The sequence below is a fragment of the Jaculus jaculus genome, chromosome 2 (assembly GCF_020740685.1).
Source record: "Jaculus jaculus isolate mJacJac1 chromosome 2, mJacJac1.mat.Y.cur, whole genome shotgun sequence".
Lineage (NCBI taxonomy): Eukaryota > Metazoa > Chordata > Mammalia > Rodentia > Dipodidae > Jaculus > Jaculus jaculus.
The window spans coordinates 170394596-170417729 of NC_059103.1; the positions used below are offsets into that span (position 1 = coordinate 170394596).

The window sequence follows — 23134 nt, forward strand, 5'->3', positions numbered from 1 at the left end:
GGCTCATTTGGCCTGGCTGGCCAAATATAAGGCTTGCAATGTCCATTGATGAGTATCTTCACTAGTGATTTCTCTTTCTCCCATTGAACTGCATGCAGAATGGTTTCTTCTAGCTTTCTGTCAGCTGGTCTACATGGAGGAGGTTATCAGCTCAGATCCAGCAAGATTTCTCAGTGGCCTTGCAGCCCAAGTATGTGGAGTCTTCAGCAATAGGGTCTTACCATCTATTCCCAAAATGAGGTCTGGAGAAGAGATTGAGTAAAAGAAAGGTGGAGGGACAGCTAATCAAAATCTAAGAGGATATAAATAAAACATATGTATTCCTACTTTTTTAAACAATGGAACACTCAGGAGCCATAAATTGTTGCTAGAAAATTTTCAGTGCCAGGGATGGGATATCTTCCGGTGAGTTGTTGGCCAGGGAGATCCCCGATGCCCTCAAAACAGTATAGGCCATTGCCAAGGCCCTTGGTTTCACACATGTACTTTTTAAGGGTGCTTTTGTATGTGCATATATGTTGAAATTAGTTTTGTCTTGTTTCTGGTGCTGGGGATTGTGACATTTGTTGGAAAGGACAAATGAATAAATACTCAAGTTACAAATGGAACTGATTCTTCCTTTCCAGAAGTCAGTTGGGTAAGAAGCCTCAGATCTAGTAAAATGAGCTTGGGCTTTGACTGAGTAAATCTACTGGTAATCTCTGCTTAGGAAAGACTGCAAAATAAAACAAAGATTTATGTACAAAAATATTTGTCAATGTTATTTATACTAGGAGAAGCAAAGCACCAAAATGACTAAGTAAAATCTAACAAATCTATAAGATGATCTATGATAATATCTTTAAAATTTTTTATAGAGAAGGGGGGATTGTTATCATCTAGCCAGAAAAGGAGAATATAAAATTATATGCATAGATTATGATCTTTACAATAAAAAACATGTGCACAAGTAATATTGGAAAGAGATATGTCACCCTGTTAAGTAATATCCAAGGCCTAACTTAGTCTCCTCACAGGTCCTCCTGTCTGTCTGTCATGATTTCTCTTCAGCTGCCTAGTTAATCTCTTTTCTTTCTTCCTACTCCTTTTTAATCAGTAAAGATGAATTTATTATGATCTGCCAGATGTAATTAATCATGTACATTCTGTTTTATTATTATTAAGTAGAAACTGTATATGGACACATCATATGTTGTGTCCCCTCCCTGCCCCCACTCCACTGAGGGCCCTCCTCAGTGGGATTGCTGGTATTCACCATGGGGTTGCGGGTTGAGTTGTGAGAGCAATAGTCAGTTATGGCAGGGAGGGCAGTGTCTCTGGATATCCCCTCCCATGCTGTGGCTCTTACATTCTTTCAGCCCCTTCTTCCACAAAATTCCCTGATCCTTGGTGGGTATACTTTAAGTCTACTTTAGTGTTGAGCTCTCAGCAGCTTCTGGATTTCTGTTTTGGTATGTTTTAACTGTTCTCAGTGTTTGTCTCCATTATCATGGCACAGGATGTCAGGCTCGCCTTGGAAGCAGCACTCTTGCTCATCTCAATTCCTCTGTAGTTTTACCTGGGCCTTGGCTGCTGTGTGAGGGGTGGTTCATCTCCTGCCAGAGAGTCAGCTATCTATTCTTGTCTTGTTGATCAGTTTTGGTTGCCCTCAGTTCTCGCTGCTTTCAGAAAAAGAAAAACATAAGCATGTACATTCTTTAGGAAATGTGTTACCTATTGAGACAGCTAGAAAAGCTAATATATTAGTATAGACATGACCAGTATCTATCAAGGTACCATAGTAGTTCAGCACAGGGAGAAATGATGGGTAACTAGTTATAGGAAGAAAAGCCAGAGAATCAGGAAATCAGATCAATTTCATCTGGCTATGGACAAATACTTCATGGGATCACTAAGGAATTATTCAAATTGGAAATAAAGGTGCAACTCTGGCCAAAGCTTCCTAACAATATATTTGTATTAAATGTAATATTGAAGTATAAGTTACTAGGCCAATGAGAATGGTATTAGAAATTAATGGGCCAAAATGTATGAAAGCCACAGAGGCATGATACAATATGATATAATAGGGGAACTTAACCAGCGTGGCACTAGTGTAGAGTTCATATGTGAAGCTGAAAAGGGGTAACATGGGTGAAGGCTGTGAGGGCTCTGGCATGCTGTGCTCAGCAGCTTAATGCTGCCATGAGGCTGTGATAGCACAAACATAGAATAATCTGTATACCCAAACACGGACCAAGGGTGAAGGATGAGGGGGTTTGCCTAGTGAACAGGCATGGAGAGAACACACCAAGTAGAACCAGGGAGATCATTTGTTAACAGCATGGTTTTCAGTTCATGTAGTCCAGGTGTTAAAAAAAATAAAGGTAGGTCATGCTAAAGAGATGTTTGCCAATACACTAGCTCATATGATGGGTTGGTCAAATTTTGTGGTATAAATATTCCTGCCATAGCTAATTTCAAGCTATCAATGGTTTAACAACCTTTTACCAAATTTCTAAATATTCAAGGATTGATTTTTCAGCAAGTATGATCTGGTTTCAACATATTATTGTCTGGAGGGGTTTTGTCCCAGACAACTTGGCAGTCCTTCTTAAGGAGTGATCCCTGGAGTGCTGAAGGTTTGTAAGTAGAGGACTACCAGAGTCATGACTGCACTTAGTAAAAGGACTTCCAGTGTACTTAAGAAGACTGAGCGCACAAGCAGAGAATCGTTTCAACCCTGTTGCATGTTGTAGGAGTGAGAGATGATAATGATTGAGCTACGACATCAGTTGGTATAAATACCTAAGAAACTGATTCTGTGAATAACATCTATAAATTGTGAACAGAGCTAAAAATCTACCTGAGGGCTCTGGAGACTAAACAAAGGTAGGCAAATTTTAGAAGTAAGTAAAAGTTTTGAGAAAGTAATCTGCTAAGTTAATTCCCAGTCTTTTGTGGCTTTGCCCTGGGAGCAAGGGTCATAGCAGTATAGGGTGTCCTATCATGGTTTTTGCCAAGAGCACCAGGAAACAAAAGCCCAGGCAGCCAACATGCTAAAGAGTGAGAAGAAAGCCCTGGAAAGAAAGAAGGCCATAAAATGGGGGCATAACACGCACATATTTGGCCCAACTGCCCTCTTGCACCACAGGTGTGCAGACAGACTACAAGCATTTTACACCTGTGACTAAAAGAACAGAGCTTCCTCACCCAGATGAGTCTTAACACTGGTAATTATCTCCTAAACACACACACACACAAAAAATCAACACTTTGAAACAGTCACAGGAAAATCGAGTCCCACAACATAACATTTATAGTGTTTGATCTAACCATAACATTATGACGCTAATGTAACTGAAAACTACATCATAGATTCAAGTCAAAAAAAAAAAAGTTACCAGTTTTTGTTTTTTTTTTAAGGAAAAGCCAACAACTTCATCCCCACAGTGACCCAGATGTTGGCCTTATCAGACAAGTACTCTAAAGCAGGTGACAACATGAAGGATTTTATAAATGTAACTGCAGTCCTGAAGCAGCTGATTTTTAGTTAATGCGTGCCATAATCACAAAAGGCCCTAAATTAATAAGATAAAAGCCTTAAGAGGAGGATTAGACCTTTTGTGGAGAGATTCTCTTGACCTTGATGAAGCAAATGGCCACATTGTGCTGAGCTATGGGAGGGACTGGGCCAACTGTGGGAGCCTTCTGAACCCGGGATTCACTGACAGCACTGGCACGTGTGAAGCCAAAGCCCTCATCCTAAGGCCACCATGAGTAACCCTGACAATATCTTTAATAGGCTTAGAATTTGATTCCAGCAAATTCTAGCCCCTTTTGATTTAACGGCCAACCCTCAAACTTATGTGCCCCATTTCTGATTTTAATACATGCAGTAGCTAGACCCCTACTCCAGCAATGCCTAAAAGTCTTAATTGGATCATATAGTTTATTCACCCTATTTTCTACTTTCCATGTCACTGCAGGTAATGATGCTGCTGAATTTTCTGCTCCTGCATTGTAAAAATCCCTTTTCCATTCTCCTCACCCACAGCCTCCACTAAGACCAGTGTTTCTATTAATGATCTCTTTGACAATCTCGGGCACTCACTAACATTTTCTTCAAATTTTTCAAGTTTTCATTCATTCCCCTGCTCCAGATCCCTCCTACATCTTGGGCTTTCGTTACAGTAGCACCACATTTACAAATACCAAAATCTCTACTAGTCACCTTTTGCTCTAAAGCAATTTATCCCAAAACTTGAGTCGGTAAAACAACAAACAAATCTGAAAGTTTTATCAGTCAGGAATTTCAAGACTTCAATAGTCTGGTGAGGTTATGATTAAGGAATCAGCCAGCCGAAATGCATTCTGGAGGCTTGGCAGGGCTAGAGGATCTGCTTCCAAAGCAGTACTCTTCACATGACTTCTGGGAGGAGGCTTCAGGTGCTCACCTCAACGCCCTCTCCATAGTTGCTCAAGTATTCTTTTTGATGTGGTTGCTTTCCTCTCCAGATTAAGAACTCCAAGACAGAACAAGGCAGAAGCCATAGTGTCTAGTTTTAGGACCTAACCTTAGAAATCACGCATTATCATTTCCATAGTATCCTAGTGGTAACACAAGTCAGTCGTACCCAATGTAGAGGGAATTAAGTCAGATAAGAAAAGGTGAGAGTCAGAAAAACATTTGCAAAAATTGATTTGTATAGAAAATGAACCCAACTCAAAAATTGTTTGCTTCAAGGAAAAGGACAATTTAAATTATAATATCTCGGGCTGGAGAGATGGCTTAGTGGTTGGTTAAGCACTTGCCTGTGAAGCCCAAGGACCCCGATTCGAGGCTCAATTCCCCAGGACCCACATTAGCCAGATGCACAAGGGGGCGCATGTGTCTGGAGTTTGTTTGCAGTGGCTGGAAGCCCTGGCGCACCCATTCTCTTTCTATCTGTCTCTTTCTCTCCCTCTCTCCCTGTCACTCTCAAATAAATAAATAAATGAACAAAAGACAAAAAAGAAAAGGTGAGAGTCACTGGGCTCTCTTGGAAATGAGCTTTCAGTAACAGCTAATAGTAGAATCAAGGGGGAAAAGGTTAAGCTGCAGAATGGGATTGACATGGGAAACAAGGCAAAGGAGAAATAAGATACAGTAGGAAAACCAGGATGAAATGGTACTTTATTTTTTTCTCAATTTTTATTAACATCTTCCATGATTATAAAAAATATCCCATGGTAATACCCTCCCTCCCCCGACTTTCCCCTTTGAAATTCCATTCTCCATCATATCCCCTCCCCATCTCAATCAGTCTCTCTTTTACTTTTGATGTCATGGTCTTTTCCTCCTCTTATGATGGTCTTGTGTAGGTAGTGTCAGGCACTATGAGGTAATGAATACCCAGGCCATTTTGTATCTGGAGGGGGCACGTTGTAAGGAGTCCTACCCTTCCTTTGACTCTTACATGCTTTCCGCCACCCCTTCTGCATTAGACCCTGAGCCTTGGAAGGTGTGATCGAGATGTTACTCAGTACTCCAGTCACTTCTTTCCAGCACTATGATTCCTTCTGAGTTGTCCCAAGGTCACTGCCATCTGAAAAGAAAAGATTCTCTACCCAAAGTGAGAGTAGTGTTAATATAAAGGTATAAATATTAAGAGAAGTGCTTACTGGGCAGTTTGATAAACATAGTGGAATAGTACTTTAAAATTCAGAGGGCTGGAGAGATAGCTTAGTAGTTAAAGCACTTGCCTGTGAAGCTAAAGGACCCAGGTTTGATTCCCCAGGACTCAACCTAAGCCACATGCACAAGGAGCATGTGTCTGGAGTTCATTTCCATTGGCTAGAGCCTGATGCCTGATGTGCCCATTCTCTCTCTCCCTCTCTATCTGCATCTTTCTCTCCCTCCTCCCCTGCCCCACCCATCAAATAAATAGAAGAAAGGTGCGGCTAGCTGGATGCAGATATCATTGTTGTCAGATACAATAGGGAGATTGAGAGAACCAAAGAGATCACTGTATTTGGCAATTAGGATCATTGATGGCTCAAAGAAAGCACTTCAGTAGATAGATGAAGCTAGAACTCAGACTACAAGAGATTAAGGAATGGATGGAGAGTGAGAATAGAAAGGATGTCTGGTATCTTTGTGGATATTGTTCTTTCTATCTTAATTGGATGTTACAGAAAAGGGCAGGGTCAAGGAGAGTTTTAGATAGAAAAAAATTGTAGGCATGTACATATGAGAAGAAATAAATAGCAGAAAAGATTAATGATATAGAATAGAGAAAGAATGATAAATAGCAGAAGGACTTGGAAGGGGAGAAAGAAGAAAAGGAAAGAATCCAGATCACAGGTGGAAAAGAAAGATTGACCTTGGTTGGAAAGCCATTCATCATAGATATCTATTGCTCCTAAATAAACAACCCCAAAACTTAGTGCCTTAAAACCTGGGTATTCATTCATGAGTCTGCTAGTGAAAACTGCTGTACATCAAGTAGGGTCTTCTGCTCTTCTCACTGCAGTGCACATGGGAGACCAGAGTCAGCTGGAAGGTTAGTGAAGGCTGGAGGTCTAGGATGGCCTTGCCTACTTACTTGATTGGCCAGGTGCTTTGATTATCTTGTATGTGACCTCGCCATCAAGCTAGCCCAGGCTTAGTCACAGCAAAATTGCCCCAAAAAGCTAGGCATGGTGGTGCATGCCTTTAATCCCAGCACTCAGGAGACAGAGGTAGAAGGATTGCCATGAGTTCAAGGCCACCCTGAGAATACAGAGTGAATTCCAGGTCAGCCTGGGCTAGAGTGCGACCCTACATCAGCAAAAATAAATAAATAAATAATTGCCCCAATAAAAGACGATGTTTCTTGAACCTCGAATCTGAAATCTAGTATCATACTGACATGTGATCATTTGAAGTTTGCCACAGGAGCCTGCCAAATGGAAGTGGGTGTGGATGTCAGTAAGCTGTAGCACTCGCTGCAAGTGAGCGGGAGAAAAGGAGTAGGAGATAATAATGCTGCTCCTGGATCTAATGGGCCTTCACTGTGCTTACTAAATGAATGTCAGGGGATTTATCATAACTTTGCCAACATTTCTCAAGAACAGAAGTTTAAAATCCTAATTATCTTAACAACTTTAACTTTATAAGCATTTTTTAGCATTAAGATGGAAGCTTTTGTTTATACCATATAGATCTCAGCAATTCACATGTGCTTCACGTATTATCAATACAATTAGACTCTTAATTAAGAATAGCTCCTGGTCCTCCACATCTCTGCCCTTTTGGCCTCCCTATGGCCTCTAGTGAAACACACCCAGAACAGGCAAGTGGTGCTGGGGGAATTGGCAATATACTTGAAATGGAACTAACTTACAGGCCTACAAACATGTCAACTGCTGACATTTTTGCTTGTTCTGTTGTGTTTATTCTCTAAAACTTTTCCTTTATTATAAAATAAGTTTATAGAATAATTACTACATGATGCATGTTTAAAGGAGACTTCACTATAACTTCATTTTGCCACATCCTGTCTTTCTCTAGTCAAGGAACTCACTTCCCAGAAGTTTCCAGCATCCCCCTCATCGTTGTTCAGGGCACAGCTGTCTGCAGCTAGCAATTCCACTTGGGAAGGATTTTATGCCTTGCTCCCCAGTGGCAATAACAAGGTTCTTTTTATTGTTGCTGACATTAAGATAGCTAAAATCAACAGTGAGGTAAACATTTCTTGGGACCATCTGGCAAAGATTTTAATCCAAAATATTCTGTAAACACTGATTCCATTTGAGTACCAGGAACTACTGTTCTTTTGCCATCAATTGTGTTTTTATTTTGTTTTTGAACAGTAATCAAAATGGCCAAAAAGCAGACTATAGACTCAGTCCCTTGCTTTTCTCTTTTAAAGTACTTTTAGTTTTACCAGGGATTCTAGGAGCATCACATCTCAAGAAGCCCCTGGAGTCTTCCATAGTCACCAGTAGGAATCAGGGAAGCTGGAGCCCTGTTGGTCATTCAGTATCTCACACACAAAACATACTCGGAATTTCCTCATTTTCTGTAGGGAAATGTCTACTTAAATTGAACACAGAAGTTTTAGATTCAGTGTTTTTCTCTTGTGTATTTCACTGTGTTTGTGAAACTCATTTGCAATACAACCCTTTTAATGTCTTTTATAAGAAATGGCTAAGATAGGTTTGTGATAGGGTTGTCCAGTCCCAAGACTGACTTCAGGAGTGTTTTACAAAGCTGACTGAAAGGGGTTAACTGGGGATCATTTCAGCTGGGAAGCTGCAGGAGGAATGACTCCTGGTGCTGCTAGTGGTCTCTCTGTCTCTCCCTGGCAATAAATTTTAGATATTGAAATGTCACTTTGGAGAAAACATACTAGAGATGCCTTAAGCTTTTTACAAGACACACAAAGCTTTTTCACAAGCCAGTGCTCTGCAAATGTGAGTTCTTAATGTCTAAATATGAAGGTTTTTTCACTGAGCTAATTTAAAATATGAATTATAATATATAGTGTTAGAGAAAGGATATGCATCTTGACCATTGAAACATGGTATTTTTCCATTTTTAACTTATAGGAAATACCGATTAAGACTCTTACATATATTCAGCCTACAGAATGTCTTTAATCATAACACAGTATCATGACTTCGTGTATCAAAAGCATTAACTGAAAGACATGGCATATCATTATGCTGTGGCACTTTTAATTATTTCCATGCTTTTTAATTATTTCCAGGATATTGAAGAACATATTATTTAAAGGTCAGAATAATGCCCAAGACGTAGCCAAGCCCAGTGAGTGTCAGATGCATGGAATGTTGGATGACTTCATAGTTATGAAATTATTTCATTTCTCATGATAATTCTTAAGTTGCCAAGTTAGTGAATTTTAAGAACTCTAAGAGCAGATTTTAAGATAAATGTGAAATAATCCATAGTTTTGGAGTCAGGGACTTCCCTTCAGGCATTAGTTCATGTTTGACTTGCTTGACTTACACTTGGGGATAAAATGAGTTAGGACAAGGTTTTAGATACCACATTCCCTCACTGGGAAAGAAAACCAACTTGCACAACTTTGGCTGGCTCATGTTTCTTGTTACACAGGCACTAAGAAGCAGTGGTTGCCATGAAATACTTTATTTAACCTTTACAAAAATGTTTTCTTAGCATGGTAAGGCAGCTTAGTTAAATGAAAATAAATAAAAATTTTGGATTTCTGTTATATCCATCTTTTGACTTCTTTTTTCTCTAATTAAAGAGATAATAATTTTAATTATCTAAATTACCATACTAACTAAAAATAAATTTAAAATTATATAAAACCACTCTGAGTTTTCTTTTTCAGGATAAGTGTTGGCATATCTTCTAAATTAAACTAAATTTTGTTGAACAATGAATTTATAAGTAAGTTTCAGTTCAAAGTTTGGATAGGTTTCTCTATTGTTTATACGTGGATTTAGTCAAAACTGATTTTCAAAAAACAAAATTTCTTGATTCACAAACCTGAATGACTATCAGATGGACTCTGCAGTTCATCTCAGCTCACCTAAATTATTCTTTATCATTTCCACCCAACATATTCTAAAGTCTTTTAACCAGTTGTGCCCCATCAAATACCTGGCAACCATCAACTTTAATGCTGCCAGAGTGTGTCTATACAACACCAGAATCTTAGGCTATTAATATAATTCTGTTCAGCAAAGTGAAAATCTTCATTTGTTTGACTTATTAACTAAAAAGAAAATTTGAATTATCCTCTTCTGTATACATGCATTTATATTAAAGTTCTTTGAATTTTAATTTTCAGACCTTTGTAAGCCTGTTAAGGATAAGAAGATTGTCACACAACTCTGAACTTACAGCAGCTGTAGTATTACAGCTCATGTTATTTTAGTCACATACAGCCTAACTATTGGAAAAACCCATGCCCCTTAGAAGCATTTGTAATATTGAAATGACCTGTTTAAAACAATCTGTATGGGCTGGAGAGAAGGCTTAGCGGTTAAGTGCTTGCCTGTGAAGCCGAAGGACCCCAGTTCAAGGCTCAATTCCCCAGGACCCACGTTAGCCAGATGCACAAGGGGGCGTACACATCTGGAGTTCATTTGCAGTGGCTGGAGGCCCTGGCATGCCCCTTCTCTCTATCTTCCTCTTTATCTCTCTGTCATTCTCAAGTAAATAAATAAATAAATAAATAAATAAATAAATAAATAAATAAAAATAAACAAAAATTTTAAAAAACAATCTGTATATAGTTTCATACTTTATTATACTGTGTATAAGACTGAAATATTTTAAAAGCCAGTAATAACAATTTAAATATTTCTAATATATGAGATAATTTGCTCATTAAACATTCCCCCAAAATTTTTGTTTCCACTGACTTTGATCCCTTGAATTTAGGTAAGTTTTAAGCAACAAATGCCCATTTCTATGCATGCCATTGTTTTGAAAGTAATGTATAAATAAAAACATAAAAAGTGTCACTATACTTCACCTTTTCTTTGGTTTTTAATTATTTTGACATTCTACACACACATACACACATATATATACATATATATATATGTATGTATGTAAATATATATATATCCTGGCCTTTAATTAATTTATTTTTCTAGTTTATATTAACAATTTTTGCCTACAAATATTTTTTATTATACTCCTGTCTCCTACTGTCTCTCATTCCTCCCTTCCTGCCCTCTTTCTACCAAACCCCTTCTACTTCCCAGCTCGTATTTCTTCTACTTTTAGTTTTGCTTGTGTATTTGTATGACCTACAGTATTGAATTGGAGAAAAAAAAAAAGCTTCACACATTTCCATTCGCCTCCTCTAAGCAGTATATGATTTTCTAAGATAGAAATGTTTTCAGCTAGGTCCTCTGAGAGGAGTTATGGTGGCTCTTCTGTCACCTCTTAGAAAGTGCTCAAAGGGCAGGCCAGGGATCCCTTGACTCTGACCAGGACCTAATGAAAGACTTAGTGCAATAGACTAAATTTAGGGGGTTTTATTCCTTTTTAAAAAATTTTATTTATTTATTTATGTGAGAGAGATTGGTGTGAGCCACCTTGTATATCTGGCTGTATGTGGGTACTGGGGAATCAAACATGGGTCCTTTGGCTTCACCAGCAAGTGTCTAAACCACTAATTTTGGCTTTTAAAATAAAAATATATAGCTTCTTTTTACATGAAAATCAGCCTCTGCATGCTTTCTATTATATATTTTTATTTTAATAATTGATTGTAAAATAATACATATTTATAGTCTAAAATTAGAATTACATGGAAGCACACAAAACATACATGAGTAAAAGGAACTTAAAACACATACCCCATAACACCAAGATAATTACTGTTAGCATTCATATATCTTACATATGTACCTAACCTTTTTCTCACCTTAGAAGGAAGAAAAATGGATGATAGATAGATACAGAGATGGTTTGATTGATTGATTAATTGATTTATTGCTCTAAACAAATTTACATACTATTTGTTAGTTCCATTTTTCAAAATAGGATGTACCTTTTTGTAATTATTTAAGTTTATCTGTTACCTCATAATATTAACATTTTTTCCTTGCTGTGAATCTTTTCAGTAGTTGAAGAGGACTGTACAGTGTGATTAAGAATAGAGGCTCTGGCCTGGAGGGATGGCTTAGCAGTTAAGGCGTTTGCCTGCAAGCCAAAGGACCCAGGTTTGATTCCCCAGAATCCACGTTAGCCAGATGTACAAGGGGGCACACACATCTGGAGTTCATTTGCAGTGGCTAGAGGCCCTTGCACGCCCATTCTCTCTGTTTCTCTTCCTCTGTCAAATAAATAAATAATAATTAATTTTTTTATGTTTTAAAACTGTAGGGCTGAAAAAATAGCTTAGTGGTTAAGGCATTTTCCTGCAAAGCCTAACGACCCTGATTCGATTCCCCAGGACCTACATAAGCCAGATGCACAAGGGCTCCCATGTATCCGGAGTTCATTTGCAATGGCTAGAGGCCCTGGCGCACCCGTTCTCTCCTTATCTCTGCCTCTTCTTCTCTCTCTCTCTCTCTTTCTCTCTCTCCCTCTCAAATAAATAAATCAAATATTTTTTAAAAAAAGAATAGAGGCTCTAAGTTATACCTTTTTCAACCCAGTACTGTATCCCAGAATAAATTCACTAGGCTTGTGGTGTGCCATGCTTTTTTTTTTTTTTTTATTCTTTTCTGTGCATGTGGTGGGGTGAGGAATATCTACCTTTACAGGATTGTTTTAAGGAATAATAAAGATAATATACACTCTCACTCTGCTGTTTCTCTTTCTGCCTCCCTGTCTCCCCTCCGTCTCTCTGTCCTCCTTCTTTCTCTCCCTCTCTTAGGCCCCTTTGGTTTCTCCCTAATGCATCTATCCTACCTTCTCTGTCTCCCCTCTTTCTCTCTCTCTCTCTTTTATCTCTTCCTTCTTTTCTCTCCTCTGTCTCCCATTATAATGTAGCCCTAAATTTAAAAAAAAAAAAAAAGCACATTAAAAACATTAGTCCAAACCTATCATAGGTGTCTGATAAAGTGGTATGTGTTGCTATTTTTACTATATTTCATTTGAAATTTTTCTAGTACTACCAACTTTTTATTTAAACAATGTTGGAACAAGCATACATCTAGATAAATCCTTGTACATATGTACACAATGTTCCTTGCACACATTTGTAATGTAACAATTGGATAAATTCTTTCATAGAACAATGAGTGTCTAAAATTAAGATCTTTGATCCAAAGTTTACCCTCTGACTAAGTTTTTCATTCCCAGCAACATTTTGTAAGATGCTAGTTTGTACTTGTTTATAAGACGTTGTGCCATACTAACTGCATGACATTTGTAGCCTTTGGAAAAATCACTTGAAAACGTATATGCACCCATATTCTGTAGAAAAATATACTTCTTAGCAGTCTTTGAACCATGACAGTGACCACTCACTGAAACACCACTGTGGAAAGGCTTTCATATGCTAACTTTCTGAAACTGCACCAAAGAATCCAGGTTACCAGCTCAAAAACATTCCATTTTTATTTATTCCCATCTCATCATTCTGTTAATTTTAAAATACTTTATTTATTTATTTGAGGGGGGCAGAAAGGGACACAGAGAGAGATTGGACATGCCAGGACCTCCAGCCACCACAGATATACTCTAGATGCATCTGCCACCTTGTGCATCAGCTCTACATGGGTACTAGGAAATGGAACCTGTGTCCTTAGGTTTGCAGGCAAGCGTCTTAACCAGTAAGCTATCTCTTCAGCCTGTCATCATTCTTTTAGATGAGAGAATGCATTTTACAAATAAATGAAAGGCTCTGGAAGGATCTAGTTTCAATATTGACTCATGTTGACATCAAGCATTAACCATGAAATACTTGTTTGGCTTTTATATCAGATACCTTAAACATCCTTAAGTTCAACTTCCTAGAAAAATCCCTTATTAGCAACATTTTTTATTTCCTTGTTATGGTAATTTTGTAATATGGAACATACCAGCATTTCCACTTAGATTCAGACATATCAGACAAACAGTTTAACTTTGATATTAAGTATTGTGAACATCTTCCAAAAGAAGGAAACCCGGCATCTCACCTAATGTTGGTTGGAATGAAAATTTTATCCAAAGGATAATCATCGTATCAAAGTTCCTTAAGTTTAAGCATGACTTAACTTGCATCCAGACATTATTTTGTACAAATAAGATTTTTGGGACATGGTGCAGGTTAGAAGTAGAGTCTCACTGTAGCCTAGGCTGACCTGGAATTTACTATGTATTCTCAGGCTGGTCTCAAACTCACAGCTATCCTCCCATCCCAGCTTCCAAAGTGCTGGGATTAAAAGCATGTACCACCACATCTGGCTAAGTAAGATTTTTTAAAATGTTTTCACTCCTGATGCTCACCTATTTTATTGTGCTTGGTTCACTTGATGTTTTAATGTCAACATTTTAAGTCTGAATTATGGATCTCAATGATTACATAGATTTGTAGTTTAATATCGTAATCAATATCAAATATAGACATATAAGAAAAATCACTGGGAAAAGTTTCTACTTTTTTGATTTAATTTAGTACTTACATTATGAATAAATGTCACCACTAATATTTTTGAATATTTAATTTTGCTTATTTTCATCAATCTCAGTTCATTTGTGAGCAAATTTAGCAAATGGTTCCTGTGCACTGGACTCTTACATTAATGAGTTTAAAAGTTTAACAAACAAATGGTACCTATTTACTATATTAATGTATACAAAAGCTATAATAATGATATTTAAATAAATTCAGATGTATTAAACAGCTTATTTTCCTTGTACCACATGTTAATGGTCCATCACCCTAAAATTTCTATGATGAACTTAATAACTTGGGAAAATTTTTGGAGTTTAAATTGTTAGTTTCTCTTTAGGACATGTCTTATATGTCACCGTAGAATAAATTACCATAAAGTGAAAACGAAAACCACATATGAGATGCAAGACAAAATTTTGATGCGTAGTTTTTGAGGTAAAAAAAAATCTTGACAACAGTTTTTCAATGAATAGTGAAATACATTGTTAACAGAATAGGATTTGGTACCTTTATCATCTGTACTTTAAAATACGGTTTTAAATGTTTACTTAACTATTCTTTTTTCTTCCTTAGTGTACTCTATTTTCTTAGATTTCATCTTATTTTTCTTTTTTTCTGAATATATCAATTCAGGAATTCTCCCTTTAGACATGACTGTGGGTGGTCCTCAGAGCAGATCTCTTTAACTCCCTGACCACTAATTCTGTTTTAAGTTTTATTTTGTATAAAAAAACAATGAGTTGAAAGCTGAATGTGCTCCCATCTGAAGTCTTCAGTAGTAAAATCACAAATTTAATCTGGCTGGCAGCACAGCCCTGGAGGTCTGAAAAGAGAAAACGCAGTCCTGTGGGATCTCCCAGCAGTCGTGGCCACTATGCAACCTGCCCTGTTGCTTCCTTTGATTTGTCATCGGAAAAGTTTCAACAAGAATGAGTATTTACCTTTCCTGCCCAAGGGAAATTACTAGATACTAGCTAAATAGGCCCAAAAGAATGGAAAGTCTGAGTTGATAGGAAGGTGATAGAGGAATTAAATCAGTAAGAAAAATTCTTCAAAGAAGTGAGAGAAAATTTTTCTAGTTGATAAGTGAACATACAATTCCTTGAGCTCCAGGCTAAAGTGATAAACCCATTGTTCCCTCCACTTCCCACATCCTGACTTCCTGACTAGAGCAGTTCTTCTGCCTGCACATACCACTTACTCTTCTGTCTGTACAAGGCTCTGATTGTTGCAGGGTTTATTAACTACTAATTCCTGAATAGTGAAGTCCCTTGCTTCATGAATCAGTGCCAGCCACCATCAATATATCTACCTGTCTGAGCTTATGCCACACGCTTCTTCAGTCTTCCTTTTCCTCCAGCCACCATCAGGATCTACCTGCCTGATCTTATGCCCCGCTCTCTCCAGTCTTCCTTTTCCTCCATCCATTTGAGACTACTAGCTTTGTCCTGAGTGTGCTTTCAGCTTTTCACATCTCCTGTCACCTTTGCCAGTAGAAGCCTGACCCAAAATGAGACTTGGCTATTCATGAAACTTTTTCAAGCATAGCACCTTGGAACAAGCCCTCCCCTTATGTGAACTACCATAGCATCTGCTCTTCTCCTACTGGGGTTTTTTGTTCTTGCCTTATTTTTCCTAGAAGGTCATATCCTTCTTGTGGAACAAAGAACACTCCTTTGCCTCCCTCCCTCCATAATGCCAGCATATGACCTTTCTTGAAAGACCATGTTCTGAAAATATATTGGGTGGATGGTAGAATGAGATCTCAGGTAGTCTAACACAACTTTTATATTTTGTGCTAATTTTATATTTATGTCTAGTAATATGCATGAATATTGATTATTAAATGGATACTAAGCAGTGAAAGTTAGTCCATGCTTAGAACAAGAACAGCACCTTACCTTGTTGTCTGTGGTCATTTGAGCACTACTGTCCAGGGACCAAACAGTACCACAGCTTTCTAGGCCTGGTGGCTCCACTCTAGGACCAAGGGCCAAGATGCTTCTAGGCCTTCTGAATTCCTCTGCATAGATTTTTGTCTTGACAGTGTAATTCTGATCCTAATAAATTACATGTATTTAATTGCCAGTGATAGTTGGATGATTTTTAACAGTAGACCAAAACATTACAAAGATTCATTTGATACATATGGGTAGAAGTGTTATGTTTTTCTCTGACTTTTCTGTGTGAACTAAATCCAAATGTATCTGAATTTTCATAATTTAAAGAAAATAACTATGCCAACATTTTGGAAACAAACAGCTGCCAAGCAAAATCTGACAGTCTATTCCTTGGTGACATTCAGCCTGTGTGCATAGAATGAGCAGGTTTCTTAAATGAAGCTCATATGCAAATGTGACTACTTCTCAATTACAGTTACATTGTATATATTAAAATTTTCTCTAGAGGCTGTGGAATAGTCAGGGAAAATATAGTGGATATTGACCTTAAGTACCTTGCCTCATTATTTTTTTGTCATTTCTAGCTACTAGTCTCTCCAAAGAAAACAACTTTCTTGTTTCTTTTGGTTTTGTGTGTCCCCATGCTTTATTCCCAGTTGCTGCTATAAAAAAAAAAAAACTGAAATGGTTCCAAACACTGCTATTGTTTTTCCTTTTTTCTTCCTTATAAGTAACATTTAAACATCAAAGATAACTCTAGTACTTTCATGTTGCAGAGTGTACATTTATAAGACCGTATTTTCCTTAAAGGTAGAAGCTGCCCAGGACTTTTTTTTTTTTTTTTTTTTTGTCCTGTTTTAAAAGGCATCTCATTGGTAGCCTTTTGAATAAGATCACTGGAAGTTGTATGGAGGAAGAAATGGAGAGAAACCAGAATAAAAAGAAGAATAAGTTAGAAGGTTATTTAAAAAAAAAAAAAACTTTATATAGGGCTGGAGAAATGGCTTAGCAATTAAGGCACTTGCCTACAAAGTGTAAGGACCCAGGTTCAATTCCCCAAACCCACATAAGCCAGATTCTCATGGTAGTACATGCATCTAGGGTTGGTTTGCAGTGGCTGTGGGTCCTAGTACACCCATATTCCTTTTTTTTTTTCTCTTTCTCTCTCATAAATAAATAAATGAAAATTAAAGTTTCTTTTTTTTTAATTTTTTTTAGCCTTTTTTTTTTTATTTATTTGACAGTGACAGACACAGAGAGAAAGACAGATAGAGGGAGAGAGAGAATGGGTGCGCCAGGGCTTCCAGCCTCTGCAAACGAACTCCAGATGTGTGCGCCCCCTTGTGCATCTGGATAACGTGGGACCTGGGGAACCGAGCCTCGAACCAGGGTCCTTAGGCTTCACAGGCAAGCGCTAAACTGCTAAGCCATCTCTCCAGCCCCTTAAAATTTCTTTTAAAAATACTTTATGTAAATATTTTAAACAAATAAAGCCCTCCCTTAAGTATCTATCAAAGCTGATGTGTTGACCAGTGACCCAAGAAAATGTTAAAACTAAAGCATGATGTCAGAACTGCTTTTAAGGCTAAATAATTTGCTTCAATGAAGTCCTTTGATTATGTTAAGTCTATGTAAATCCTTAGTGTATCTAATAGAACACATAACTCTCACAGGATGCTTTTCAACTGTTACTCAGCTTATTAACTGGAAGCGTTTCATGAGATTCACCTTTGGTTAGCTCTGTTAAAACTTCCACATAAGGGCTGGAAAGATGGCTCAATGCTTACCTGCAAAGCCTAAGGACCAGAGTTCAGTTCTCCAAGTACTCAGTACTAACATAAAGCCAGATGTACAAAGTGTCACATGTGTCTTAAAGCATTGCATTTCTTTCCTTATACTTGCTAAGCATATATATATCTCCATCCTAAAGAAGTTGTAATTATTACATTTTAATATCCATGTAGTTAAACTTATTCTCTTAGGTATAGTTAATGGTTTATAGTCAAAATAATAAATATTTGAATATGATCACAAAAGAAATCCATATTACCAATAGTGACAATTCTTTGTGAAGAAAATAAAAATATGAATCCAGAGATTAAGTTGGTTAAAAATGACAATAAATAGGTAATGCAAAACTATAAAGAACAAAGGCATTTTTTCTTACCTCTGAATCTTAAAGGCATATTAAATGAACGGCATCCTTTGTTTTGCGATTTATCAAAAGGAAAAAGTATGGGATGGCAATTTAGGGTCAAAAATAATGCTGCAAACCAGACTTAGCTTTAATTACTGTCTAACCATAAGAGGGCATAAACTATCAGCCAAGACCAAAGTTCTTTGATCTCACATTTAAACCTTCTTGTCCTCTAAATGAATGAAATGGCTTTTTCCCCTCAAATGTTCAACAGACCTTTTACCATTTGATAGGACCATTATTTTAAAATGTGATCTGGAAAACTACACTAACTCTTATGTGGCATATTTGCTATTCTTAGCCTGGTGAAATAAGCTGGAAGTGGATGAATAATGCAGGTTAGAAAGAAAACAGATGCTAGATATTACAAATAGAAAGGCTTTCCAACAATGAGACTTTCATTTTAGGACTAGATTTTTGTTGGCACATTTGGCATTATGACGATTATTGTTGTTCTTTCCAGCTGTTGCACATCTGTATCGAAGGTTGGGGTAACTGGCGTTGGTCAGAGCCCTTCAGTGTGGATCATGCTGGGACATTTATTAGAACAATTCAGTATAAGGGCCGGACTGCTTCACTCATCATCAAGGTGCAGCACCTCAGTGGAGTGCAAAGACAGGTAAGTTTCTCTGTTCGTGTCCTAAACAATTCTTAAGTGTTTGTTCTGACAGAGGTGAATGAATCTTAAATGTGATTAAACTGAAGAGAAAGTCATCACCATGGTTATACCTGCTTACGCCTATTACCACCATACACATGAACACTTAGAAAGTCCTTGTTGATGAGCCTGATGATGGTGGCTTCAGACCCTTTGTCCCACATCTTTTACAAGAGCTGCTAACGAGCAGTAAAATTTACTGATTTTACTTTCACCTCTTCTCCCTGTCACCACCTACCTTCTGGTGGAGGTGCTAATGAGCTGTGAAGTAGCCAAAGGGCCTTTACTGAGAAGGAAAAGAATCAAAGATTGGTGGGGACTGTGGATAATCCACTAGTGGATAACCAGGAGTTGGTTCTCATGCCTGTGAGAATAATCTGTGTGAAAATTTGGTGATACTCTCCTGGGGCAGAGTGGGCCTGTCCTCTAGCAAGCTTTGCTCTTCCTAGGAGTTCATATTAACTGCAGTAAAAATTCACTCTTGGCATATAAAACCTTAGCTCTCAGCACATATTTTTACGTATTTTATAAAACTTCCTTTGGCTGTTTTTGAAGTTCTAAGACTGCAAAGGGAAAAAAGTATCTGACACTTTTTTGTGTGTTCTTAAGATGTGAAAATGTGGTTTCTAAAAGATGTTTTTCAAGCATGGAGCATATGACAAAAGTAAAGAGAAATAAAGGAAGTATTAAAATCTGTAAACTGGCTTCACTGCACACATAATAACTGGATTTGTCGTCAGAGTTTTAACATATACACTTGCATCTGGATTGTAGCAATAGACCCAGAGCTTATGTGAGCCGGGGACATGACAGAAACAGCATTCATTCTCTAGAAAGGGGAGCCCCTCTTATGAACCAGAAGGAGTTCTTCTTTTACTGTATGCTGAGAAAAAGGCAGGAAGCAACTGGCAAGAGGAACAGTAAGTGCCATACCATATACATTCTTGATGTGCAGCAAATCGGAGAGCTGGACTTCATGTCCTCAGTATTGTGGACAACAGAAATGAAAGGAGAATGAAAGCAGAGGAATGCAGAAAAGAAGTGTGGAAGTCTTCCTGATTAGCTGGTTATTCCTTGAAGTATTGAACCGGATAAAATGGGGGATACCAAGTGTAAGACACAATCTTTCACATTAGGTTGAAAATTCATGTAACCCCAGCCATATACACAACTGACAGTAAGTCTAGTGGTAATCTAGAGTCTTCACTGAGAAAGAAGATAAGGCTTCAGCTGGAGTTAGGCAAACGTATTATTTGAATTAAGAAAGAGCATTCCAAACAGGCGTTATCACATAGACAATGACATAAACATGAAACACATGAGTCTTACTGAAGGATCATGAGGGAACATCTTCCTGTGTGAGCTTGGAACTAGAGTTCTTGGGAAGTATCACTGGCTCCCATCTGCTAAGAGCTTCTTACGTGGTTGAGCTCTCAATAAACACATGCCCCCTAAAGGCACACTGGTCTTGATTCTATCACTCCCAGTCTTTCAAAAGCACATTATCTACATTTCCCATTTACTAGCATGCCTAAGCAGTAATCATTCAGCTTCTGTTTGAACAGTTGAGATTAGGCCTGTTCCCTCACATGTATCCCTTTCTGTTGTTGATTTCTACCAGTTAGTAGGAAGTTCTTTCCAAAATTGGAACCCAAGTCTTTCACCATTCTACCAGCTGTGACTAATCTGTACAACCACAAGACATACACAGCCAGCACACAACAATGTCATATGACAACTCCATAAGTCACTGCTGTTTCTAGGGGTGTCCAACCTTTTGATATTGTGACATAACATTATCTACAAATGTGTTAGACATCATCATAGCTATCCTAGGGTATATGCATGCTGGCTCCAGGTTAGGATTGTCTGCTAGCCTTTAAAAATGGTGAGGAACCTGTCTGCCCTTGGTTTCTTTTCTCTAGGCCAGTGGTTCTCAAACTCCAGTTTAGAATCCCTGGAGGGCTTGCCAAAATAGACATTGCTGGGCCCCACCCCCAGGGTCTCAAATCCAATAAGGTCTTGAGTGTGGCCTGACAATTTGCATGTCTTATTAGCTTGCAACAATGCTGATGATGCTGGTCTAGGAAACATACCTTTGACTGCCATAGCTCTAAACTTTCTCATTTTGTCCAGCCCTTATGTATTTGGTTGCTAGAACATGTACCAACAAGTGAGAAATGGCAGGACCTTTCCATGGTGAAATGGTTTTAATGGCATGTCCTGATAGGATTATAGGAAACCTGTCCATATCCTCATAATTTGTGATCCTTAGTAAGTTATTAAATTGGTTTGTGAATCAACTTCTTTATCTATAAAATAAGGACAGTAATAGTGCTTGTGGAGGAGGCTGTGTGAGGAGTAAATGACCTTGTGTACACAAAGTCCTTATAATATGCCAGACCTATTGTATTAACTAATAAACGTCAGTTAGTGTTATCACAATAAGTAACACTAGTTGCACTTTTTTGTGTTGCTGCAAAAGTGCTTATTCTTGCATACACGTGTATCTTCAAAAAATGATGTTAAATGTCAAGGAAAAATTAATATCCACAATGTTCCTTTACAGATATTATCCATTGCAATAATACACCAAAGGTCAAAAAGTTGATCATCAAATAGCATACTTCTAAAAACTTCTCATAAAGTTTTCTCTCTCTCTAGCTGGGTGTGGTGGCTCACACCTTTAATCCGAGTACTCGAGAGGCAGAAGTAGGTAGATCACTGTGAGTCCAAGGCCACCCTGAGATTACATAGTTAATTACAGGTCTGCCTGGGCTAGAGAAGGAGACCATATCTCAAAAAACCAAAAATAAATAAATAAATGTTTTACCTCTCTCGTCTCTGTCCTTCCCATTCACATGTAAGCAAAAATTTCAGATGTTTGTTTTTTTTTTTTTCAGTTGGATTTAATTTTTATTGTCATAGCAGTTTATCAAGTTAGGTATAGTTAAAGAACATTAGAAACACAGGACTTCTTCAGTTGGAGAGGCTAGGAAGAAAGAAGGAAGTGAGCTTCAGAAGAGTGTCCTAGATTCTTGCCTCCTTCACATACTGGCTTATTTTCTTCTACTACACTTGGTTTTAGAAATGTGCAATCAACTACAGCTGCCTAATTGTCAAGGCTCATTGAGGTACAAATCTCTGGTGTACCAAGGCATTACTAGGCCCCTGGGTATGTACAGTTGGCCAAATCTCTTAACTGATGCTCAGGTATCTATGCTGTGCCTTTTGCATGCTCTTCTCCTTTCTCTCAATTGAATGAAAATGGATGACATCCTAAGTTCCCAAGAACATTGTGTGTTGGGTAAATACTTGTATACACATATTTGCTTCTGTGTTACCATCTCTTCATTGAAGAAACCTCTGTCAGTTGAAAAGCTCAAGTGTATACATCTATGCATCTCTATACATGCACTTTTAATCATGGCTAAGAGATCATTTTCCAGTGCATCTGGTGCTCTGGAGTTATTCTTTAATATCACTGTTCTACTTGGCACTGATCTAATAAGAGTTCTGAAACCTGTTAAGTAAAATCATATGTGGAAATCTTCAATACACATCTTTGTGGCTTTTGGAAAAGAGGAATTAGTGTGAAACCTGGAAATGTGTATTAAAGAGAAGCCCTATATTAAAGAAATTAAGTAGCTGTCTTCAACTGATAAATTAATCTTGAAATTCTGACCATAAATTTGCAAAATAAAGGCACTGTCGGCTGGCCACTTTGAAGAAAAACAGATAGAGCCTGACCCCTGCTGCCCTTAAAGAGTAGCCACCATTGAGTAGCCATTTTGGGTTTCCCAGAATCCAAGTAGTCTTACCTCCCTGGTTACTTTTAAGAATTTCCCTTTTATCAAATTTGAAAGCCTATTTAACAGGCGTTTTAGTTTAAAATAAAACTATAAAAACCCCACCAGGAGGATCGCTGTCTCTCAATGAAGTAAGTCCCAGATGGTTGCAAAGATTCTGTGGTTTCTGTGAGAGACAGCAAAACTCTCCTGTCTCCCAGGATGTAAAGATTGTGAGGCAAGATTCAGGCATATCAAGAATAAGATCAGTCAAATTCCTCCTCAGAGTTGTTAAATGTTTATTTAAAGCTCAGTGCTGCTTAGGCATCATAAGACATATCATGAGTGTCCAGTAATCCCTAGCACATGCTAAAGAAAAGCTTGCCTGCTAATCTAGGACTCACAGTTCAGTTGATTTTTATGGTTTGTTTTGGGAAGCATAGTTTAAAAGATTATAATGGCCTGTAGCATATTTAGGGGACATATAACAATGACACTCAGCTTGTTTTATAGATGTGCTCCTTCTG

General features: G+C 37.8%; 1 protein-coding gene across 5 annotated transcripts in view; it reads left to right on the forward strand.

Annotated features, from left to right (window-relative positions):
• Vps13b (vacuolar protein sorting 13 homolog B) overlaps positions 1–23134 on the forward strand; it is a 659022-nt gene that overhangs the window by 579406 nt on the left and 56482 nt on the right. For all 5 annotated transcript variants that reach the window (XM_045143281.1, XM_045143283.1, XM_045143282.1 and 2 more), the window contains one exon: positions 18625–18780. In XM_045143281.1, coding sequence (XP_044999216.1) covers positions 18625–18780 — 156 coding nt within the window. The remainder of the gene's footprint in view (positions 1–18624; positions 18781–23134) is intronic.